This window comes from Anneissia japonica, unplaced genomic scaffold (assembly GCF_011630105.1).
Source record: "Anneissia japonica isolate Jap-2015-1 unplaced genomic scaffold, ASM1163010v1 scaffold1764_len714935_cov166, whole genome shotgun sequence".
NCBI lineage: Eukaryota > Metazoa > Echinodermata > Crinoidea > Comatulida > Comatulidae > Anneissia > Anneissia japonica.
This window is the reverse complement of record NW_022757468.1, coordinates 393,641-403,602: the sequence shown is the minus strand read 5'-3', so window position 1 is coordinate 403,602 and position 9,962 is coordinate 393,641. Positions and strand designations below refer to the sequence as shown.

At 36.2% G+C, this 9,962-nt stretch overlaps 1 protein-coding gene across 1 annotated transcript; it reads right to left on the bottom strand.

Moving 5' to 3' along the window:
• Positions 1-5,575: 5,575 nt before the first annotated feature.
• Positions 5,576-9,962, bottom strand: LOC117124762 (angiopoietin-related protein 2-like). The gene is made up of 2 exons (XM_033271084.1): positions 9,554-9,962; positions 5,576-6,509 (listed from the first exon to the last, which is right to left on the bottom strand). Exons 1-2 carry the CDS (start codon positions 9,795-9,797, stop codon positions 5,812-5,814), a joined length of 942 nt encoding a protein of 313 aa, XP_033126975.1. The 5' UTR covers positions 9,798-9,962; the 3' UTR covers positions 5,576-5,811.

The window sequence follows — 9,962 nt, the reverse complement described above, 5'->3', positions numbered from 1 at the left end:
TGCTCGCGGCGCCGTTTCCCCCATGCAGGGTGTACATAGACTTTTTTCTGCATCATTATTTTTTTTTTGAATTAATTAATTAATTTTATTTTATTTATTTACGTATTTTTATATGTGTTTATTTTATGACATATTTATTTTATGAATAACAGTGCATGACTGTCTATATTTACACAGCGTGCAGGGTACTGTAAAACATATAGGCCTATGCAATTACATTATGTGAACACGTCACACAGGAAGCAATATTCGATTCATTATATTTGGAAATAGGCCTAGGCCTACAAATTATTGAATACCGTAGAGTTTCGAATAACATAGTGATAGTGAAAGTAAAAATTTAATTTCACATTTCCCAAATTCAGCTTCTTGAAGCAATAATGAATTATTTGTCACACTCTATATGAGTTGTTCTTTGTATATTCACTTGAATTATTAATTTTTTAATTAAATGCTACGTTTGCTTCTGCTCCTTATATAGATTACACTTTAATTTTAGTTAATTATGGCAGGCAGCTCATGTACTGTAGGTTAACCTCCATAGACAAATCTACCAGGCCTACCTAATAGAGCGCATAAGATTCAAGTGCGATCCAGTTTTTTTTGTGAAAGGGTGGAAGGGCGCAATGTTAGAATGTGGCTAGTTTAACAGGGATTCAGAAGCCATACTGTGGAAACTTTGTTTACTTGGGTGTCAAGAAAAAATATAAAATGATAATGACGATGATGATGATGTTGATGTTGATAATATAATATAATATAATATAATATAATATAATATAATATAATATAATATAATATAATATAATATAATATAATATAATATAAAATAATATAATATAATATAATATAATATATACACGTCATAACCACTAAACTACCACCATTTAATCATATTATATATATTTGATATGGCTAGGGCTATATATATTTTGCTCTGACGTGTTTACATTTGCAGAAAATAAAAATTAATTGGTCTCTAAAAGTAATTTATGTACAATTCTTATTCATTTGTTTACACTCAAGAATCTTTACACACACAAACACATAACAACAACAACATTAATTAACAATAACAATAAAAAACATCTTATTTAGGCGGACATATCCATCTCTAGGTAGAGCTGCTCGCGGCGCCGTTTCCCCCCTGCAGCGTGTACATAGTTTTTTTTCTGCATTATTATTATTTTTTTTTGAATTAATTAATTAATTTTATTTTATTTATTTATTTATTTTTATGTGTGTTTATTTTATGACATATTTTATGACATATTTTATGAATAACTGTGCATGACTGTCTATATTTACACAGCGTGCAGGGTATTGTAAAACATATAGGTCTATGCAATTACATTATGTGAACACGTCACACAGGAAGCAATATTCGATTCATTATATTTGGAAATAGGCCTAGGCCTACAAATTATTGAATACCGTAAAGTTTCAAATAACATAGTGATGGTACAATTTTAATTTCACTTATTTGCCAAATTCAGCTTGAAGCAATAATGAATTATTAGTCACACTCTAGATGAGTTGTTCTTTGTGTATTCACTTGAATTATTAATTTTTAAAATTAAATGCTGCGTTTGCTTCTGCTCCTTATACAGATTACACTTTAATTTTAGTTAATTATGGCAGGCAGCTCATGTACTGTAGGTTAACCTCCATAGACAAATCTACCAGGCCTACCCAATAGAGCACATAAGATTCAAGGGCGATCCAGGTTTTTATGTGAAAGGTTGGAGGGGTGCAATGTTAGAATGTGGCTAGTTTAACAGGGATTCAGAAGCCATACTGTGAAACTTTATTTAACTGGGTGTCAAGAAAAAAATATATGATAATGATAATGATGATGATGATGACGACGATGAGAGGATGATTATGATAAGGGGATAACAACTATGAGGGTGATGTCAGTGGTAATGGTGGTGGTGACGTTGACGACGATGATGATGATAGTGTAGAGGACGATAACGACGACGATTATGATGATGATAGCAATTATTTTGACATAGGTGGTGGCATGGTTTAAGTTTTGGAGACACTAATGCAGAAAGAAGTGAGTCCAACCTGGAATAAAGGGAAAGGGCCCCGACCAGGGTGCAGGAACAAAAGATATCAGCATTTTGTATTAGGCAGTGGCGTAGAAAAGTTTTTTTCATTGGGGGGGGGGATGATTGGCGTGTAAGCCAGTGTCGTAACAGGCGCGAGGGGGCAGGGGGCAGGGGAAAACTGCCCCTCCCCTGACGGATTTTACCGGGCTGACCAATCCGTTGTACCGGGCTGGGTAATAAGAGAAAAGAAAGAGGGGAGAGGGAGGGAAAGAGAAAGAAGAAAAAAAAAAGAAAAGGAAAGAAAAAGAAAAAGAGAAGAGAAAAATAAAGACAAGAAAGGAAGATATCATAATGACCAGACTCACAACACCCTGCAACCCTTCTCCACTTCAAAAACTGTCATAACTCCTTTGATCTATGCTGCCCGATGGCTTAACCACTGGGGGACAAGGGGAAAATATCTATCTCCACACCTTTATAAATGCCCATTTCATCCCCTGAAAGTGCCTAAAAAACCTCAAATTTCGAGCGCTTCGCGCGCATTTCTTGTAAGCATGGGTCAATTTCCTCTAAAAATTGCACATTTTAGGGAGTTTTGATCAATTCCAACGAAATTAGAATTAAAAACACCGGGGGACAAGGAAAAAATATCCATCTTTGGAAAATCTTTCCCCACCACTTGACAAATGCATCCTCTGAAAGTGCCTAAAATTCTTAAATTCTTTGCTCGCATTTCTTGTTACGGTAGGCCAATTTCCTCTATAAATTACACATTTTTGGGAGTTTTCATCAATTCCGAAATTAGAATTAAAAACACAGAAATATTTTGCGCGCTTGGCGCGCATTTTTTAGGGCTTTTTTAGGTTTATCCTTTTAAGTTATTTAAACACATAAGCCTAATAATAGTCCCAAACTCAAGAAAGACAAATTTAAGATAGAATCGTTTTAACCAAAAAGAAGGGCCTCAATATGTATTGATGGTGAAAGAATATGTTTGTAATAAATAAAACCATGATGAAAATGCTTATATTTAGTTTCAAACACACTTGTGTGGCCTATATTATAAATAAGATAAGCCCTATGTCGTATTGTTTTTTATATGGGGAGCGGGGTGGGGTGGGTATGGTAAATTACTAACCGGGAAAATAAATACCCACTCTGACCCAAGACCCCTGTTACGCGCCTGGTGTTGGCGCCAATGTGTGCCCTTGTGCGGACAGATGTTCCCCCCTCTGAAGCTGGAATTCTTGTTTTTGCAAAATAAATTGATGCAATTTGCTATTATAGGCCTAATCAATAAATTTCTCATCAACCGATATAACCTTAAACATTCTTGGAATTGACATAACATTACTGATGTTGTACACACCCTTGAGTGTGAAATGTGGCTCTCTTTGCAAGCACATCTAACATCTAAGGAAAGAAGAGCTTAGATTGGTACCAGATAAAATAACTTTGTTATCAACATTAATACATTATGCTAATTTTCATCTTTGTAAGCGCATAATACAGTGCAAATTATTTCTGTGACAGTCTTTTGAAGTGTGTAAAACTCCATTTTATCCCATACATAGTCAAAATATTGGCGAGGCCCCTGGAAGTTCTGGCGTCTATAGCCTTTTATAAGTAGTATCTAATTAATCTTAAGGAATGCAATTAAAATTTATTTCCATACTACATTTTTAAAATATAGGGGCGGGTTTAGGAATTCCAAGAGGCCCAGGGAGGGAATTTTACAAATGGAGTGTAGACCACCTCAACCCCACCATACTAGTTGGTGCTGAGATAAGAAAATTTATGATTACGGTACCTCTAGTTGGCCGGAAATGGCACTTTCAGACTTAAATTTGAATATAATCTTCTTTTTTCTCCACTTTTAAATTTTGAAAAAAATAGGGAGGGTGGGCCGGCTGGTCCCCCTTGAATCTGTCACTGAAATACTCATCATACTTTTTTTTAAATTTATCCTGGTAATCTTAACCATTCCCGCTTACATATTTTGTGCAAACTAACATTCATAAAAATAGTGATTTATAATTTACTAATTAGCTTGTGAAGTATTAGAACCATGAAAAACAAATGATAAACCACGTTCCTTCACAGGGGTGCGCCAGTGGGGGGGGGGGGGCAGGGCCCCGTATGGGAGAGCTCCCCCTCCCCGCCTATGCAATTACCTTATCTGAACACGTCACACAGGATGCAATATTCGATGCATTATATTTGGAAATATGCCTAGGCCTACAAATTAATGAATACCGTGAAGTTTCGAATAACATAGTGATTGTAGAGTATAATCAAGGGCATATTTATTCTAGTTATCGTTGCCTTGCATCGCACTGGAATTGATGATTGTGTTGGATCCCCACCCCCTTAAAAACTTGGACACCCCTCTACCCACACACCTCGTCCGACGTCACGGCGAGGTCGTCGAAATATTTAGTTTTAAATCCATAATTAAAATAATTGTGATTGCCAATCCCTAAGATCAAGGGCGTCGATCCGTTGTGAAAAGTGGGAGTTGGTGAGGGGGGGGGGGAACGAATTCCAAAATAAGGAAGTTTTGGACCTACGGCGAGGCCCCTGGAAGTTCTGGCGTCTATAGCCTTTTATAACTCGTATCTAATTAATCTTAAGGAATGCAATTAAAATTTATTTCCACACTACATTTTTAAAATACAGGGGCGGTTTTAGGAATTCCAATAGGGGGTCAGGGAGGAGGGAATTTTACAGATGGAGTGTAGACCACTTCAGCCCCACCGTAGTTGGGGCTGAGATAAGAAAATTTATGATTACGGTACCTCTAGTTGGCCGGAGATGGCACTTTCAGACTTCAGTTTGAATCATCTTTTTTCTCCACTTTTAAATTTAAAAAGAAATAGGGAGGGTGGGCCGGATGGTCCCCCTTGAATCTGTCACTGAAATACTCATCATAATTTTTTTTAAAAATTTATCCTAGTAATCTTAATCATTCCTGCTTACATATTTCGTGCTAACCAACATTCATAAAAATGGTGATTTATTATTTACTAATTAGCTATTAGAACCATGAAAAACAAATGATAAACCATGTTCCTTCACAGGGGTGGCGCCAGTGGGGGAGGGGGCCTGTAGGGGAGAGCGGGAGAGCTGGCCCGCTTATACACGTGTATAGTTGTCTCAGATACTATTTACCGTTACAAAATTACTGCCACAACCGTCACCATAACAATTACCGTCACAAACGGCACCATATTAATTACGGTGCCGTCATAACCGTCGCCATACAAATAACCGTCAAAAATCCATACCGGCACAACCGTAACCGTAACTAATTACCTCGTCAAAACCATTACTATACTAACTACGTCACCACCATATGTACGGATAAAGGGCTACGAATAGTTTTAAGTGTTAATAATAACTGTTTACCGACGCCAATGTAAATATCTTACTACGCGTTAATGCAATGGATAAATAATAAGGGTTGTAAATTGCATACAGGAACGGACGACAGGTAAATAAATAAATAATTAAAATTATTAATGAAAATAATATTCTTTTAATTAAAAACTATGCTTTAACAATTAATAGGTCGAGTTAATACTTTTATAAATTGAAAAATATAAAAAATAAAATTGTATTGTAAAATCTACCATACATTTATATCGAGTCCCGTGCATAAAATTAATATTCATGTTTCCATAATTGAATATTCAACAATATTTGATTCATAAACAGTTTTTCTTTTTATTTTTTGAAATAGATGCAGTACATTTTAGTAGAAGGTCGGTCGCACTTTCATTTCTGCAACTTTCAGCGAATAGAAAATACGACCGGGAGTAAAATCAGTGCTTCCGTTTTCCCATTCGATACCATTGTCAAAGGAACCGGTATACGTATTGGAATGATAGTATTTACCGTTAAGGTTGCATTCATCGCATGAATTAAACCACCATCCACCACTGTGCCTTGCTGCACAGTTTCCATAGGAATAGCGGTCGTTGTCTCGGTCAAAAGTTGTAAATTGCTGTTTTTTATGATACGCAAATCGGTCTGTTGCCGTTCCACTGAGATAGATGCCATAATTTACCCGATAGTTGTCGCTTTCTCCTTTGATGTAAAATTCTGAGTACTTTGCGTAGGTCTTAACATCGTGCCAGTCCTCCATATCAATACGCAGCGTGTAATCAGTCTGTCTCGTCAGGTAATATAGGTAGTCGTTTCCCAGCCAGTGCTCGCCCATCACACTCCCAAAACCTTCTTTGTAGTAATTCCAAGTTCTGTTGAAGACGACTGAACCATCCATACGGCGTTGAAAGACAGTCCACCCTCCTCCATCTGTAAACATATCGCAATAAACTCGGAATTTTCTGTGGTAACCTCTGGGTTTGATGTAATATGGTCCGCTGATTGCTTTTGGATTACGTTGTTTCATCTCCGCACAATCGACAGGTGCTGGAAATTCAGGGCAATCTGTAAAAAAGTATAAGCATAACATTTAATACTGTAGCAAAACAAAACAAAACGATGACTTGGTAAAAGGAAGCATTCAATTTGAAGTTATTGGTAAATCCGGAAGAAGAAAAAGAAGAGGCGAATAGGCCTAATAACAACAATTATGAGGAAGAAGATATTTAAGCCTATATTCCCGAAAAGTGCCCACATTTATGTTATAACATGTGCAGTTAACCAGAATCTAGCCTTGGACGATAAACAAATTCTTAGGCGTCTTGTCACGCCCAGGGGTGGTGCGAAGATTTGCCCGACGGGAGGTCCGAGGTCCCCGATGGGCACCCGATGCCCCGACGAGGGGCAGATTTCCCAGACGAGAGCAAAGTGGGCGTGGTCGAACGTCGATTAAAATGTTTTTTAAAGTAGTTCAGCCCACCGCTGGCGCCACCCCTGGTCACGCCTGCATCACCTATCTTGCAATCAAATTTCTTACACATTTCATACAGAGTTAGAAGTTTAAATAAGTAGTGTGGATAAATAATATGAAAAGTGAATGAGAAAAAAAAATAAAATCCAGATTCATCATAAGACACAAACAGGCAGGATAGACATTACGGTACGTAATATACGAAGAACTTTATTGCAATCTCTCATTAACATTACAGAATAAGTAAAATCAAAATTGAAGGGGAGAAAAACATTAAAACTACATCACAAACACACCACAAACACATAAAAAATAGAATAAATCAACAATAAGTTAATTTAATTAAGTTATGAATTCAACTACAAAAATAAATAATTCGCTAATTAATTAAAAATTTATATGATATTTGTGACATTCAGACAAAGAATGAGGGCACATCTACCATGTTTAATGTCAACAATGTTTAATACTAAAATTGTAATTTGATCAAATTATTAAGGATTTGCACAAAATATGGACACTTTTACTTTTAATATAGATTATAATAATAGATAATTATTATTATTAATTAATATAATAGATAGATTATAAACATATTCCCTAACTGGATATCAATGCAGTATTTAGTTTTGCTATTAAATAATGTGCTCCACAATTTTTGCATCTTGTATGAAAAAGAACAAACTTTTCCTTCACTTTTTCCAGGAAAAATTGTTAAAAAATGTTTAATGCGACCTCGTGTTTAACAATCGTAGTATCTTGATGGCGCTGTTCCACATGCAGATGATGAGTGAATCGTAATATCGTTATAATACATGTTATCAGTGGCAGCTCCAGGAAGGCAAATTAGAGGGGGGACAGGGAGGGACTTGCACTGTCTCTTATACACATCTAGATGTGTATAAGAGACAGCTGTTACATAAAGAATTCTTTGTAACGGTTTAAAATTAAACTCAGCTAGTCTTTAAAATTATATAATATTATTCACTCTTAATAAAAATATATGCCTTAGCAAATTAAGGCATCTGGGAAACCCGATTTTTTTTAGTATGCAAACTTTTTATGAAATCTTTTTATGTGTAACTGCTTTCCAAAAAGAAGTAATATATACAGTGAGTGTAACCGAGTCAGTTGGCATAAGAGTTCACGAATAGTAGTTTATCCATTTGATGGCAGGAAAAGTATGTACAACATGAAAATGAAGCAAAGAGTGCATTATTCAATTTTTCTCTTTGAACAGAATTTACTCAAACTTCAGGTCACGAACAACAGACTCCAGGAAAAGAAACAACGATAACCAATGAAAATGATAAGTTCACAAACTCAGTGTTGTATTGATATGGTACCTTATACCATATGCCACGAGAGGAAATATCGGCGTCCGGTCCGTTGCCACCTGACAGTTAAACGTTTCACCTTAATTCTATGCAGCCATGTGAATGCATCCTAAATAGTGGATAAAAGCGATTGCATTGTTTTCCATATATACAATGTGAAAATACTTTTGAAATGTTTCCATATGGTTTATATCGCATCTGATTTTTACAAAATTATTGAATCTGTATCCAATGACCAGGAAAGAAAGCGCCTTGAGCAGTTTTCTGGAGAAGTGCTTTGTATAAATCAGAAATAAATAATAAACTCATAACCGATTCTTTTCTTTAGATGCAAAAAATGATAAATAAGAAGGTAAAATTAAATTATTAAAAACTTCGAATAATATTAATATTGCAATTACCTCATTAATCTGTGTAAAAGCAAGTAAGCGTAAAGCCTTGTTCCTGTTATAATTATGATGTCTTAAAATAAAATTACAATAAGCGAATTGTGTTGCAATTCAGTGGGGGAGTCAATGCCGATTTAAGTTATTGTGAATTTGTGATAATAAAATTTCTAAAATGTTGGAGTCCAAAGCCACAATTTTTATCATCCTAAACCATAACATCTCTGAACCAACTGAGCTCCGGGCGGGTACTGATTGAGGGTCCTAGCCTTTCCCAGGGCTTGCTGGTTCCAGGAAAACGCCAACACGGTCCGTGTTGGCGTTTTCTGGAACCACCACTGCACAATCAAAATACATTTATAAAAGATTATTATTATTATGGGAGTCAAATTGCAATTTCTCTGTCCGTTACTAAAATTGATAAACAATACGGGGGTAGGACGTCTGTTAAAGTCCATAAGTTTTTCATATTACATTTTATATGCATTGAGGCTACGTGTACTGCCGTACAGCTAAGTGCAGCAATGTCATCAGCGATGGTCTAGGATGCTCAGGTCCCAGTCAAAAAACCCAAAGCCCCCCTCCCCCACACGCCTGGAAGAGGCCAATCATTTCACCGGGATATTTTACAGAGCATGAGAGCCCCATTTATGAGAATCTATAGATATCTTAAAGTTTACTCCAACTCCATGGGCTAATGTAGGTGTATGCTCCCTGCAGACAACTTGAGACGAGACGGTGGCTATCGTTAGCACAGAAAAAATTGTAAGAATGAACTTAAAATCGTTGACGAATAGTCTTGGTAAAATTGGATAACCTGTTACCAAACTTTTCGGAAACAAGGAACTTTCGTTTTACTCTCAAAGAATAAAAATAAGAAAACAAAAGCTTTTGCTGCCTATCTGCTGGTCTTACCATTGCTGCGTAGTAGTTGATCCTGCGCCGCTATAGCTTTCTGAGCGTCGCTCAATACACCACAATCACATTTTTTCTCATTTGCATCTAACATTATACGAACAGATTCCAACTCCTTAATCATGGTGTTACATGTTTGATTAACAGCTGGGCACCCGGAGGACGTCGATGCATCTTGGCCCACTGGACTTGCAATCGTTTTGACAATGACAACAAAAATAACAAGTATGTGTGTGTACTCCATTTTAAATTTTCTGACGTAATATATTAAAATTAATGTAACAGAATATCTCTGAAAATGTGCTGGTGGTGGCGAGAAAGCTAACAAACTCCGGGAGATTGCTTTATGAAACTACCTGCAACCATTTTCTCTTCCTAAATGTTTTTGAATTTATACTGCATACGGTAC

Bases quoted from the DNA above. Each gene is read 5' to 3' on its own strand.
- LOC117124762 (XM_033271084.1), bottom strand. From the start codon at position 9,797: ATGGAGTACACACACATACTTGTTATTTTTGTTGTCATTGTCAAAACG. The intron at 6,510-9,553 runs GTAAGACCAGCA...ACTTTTTTACAG, and splicing joins TCAACTACTACGCAGCAATG to ATTGCCCTGAATTTCCAGCA.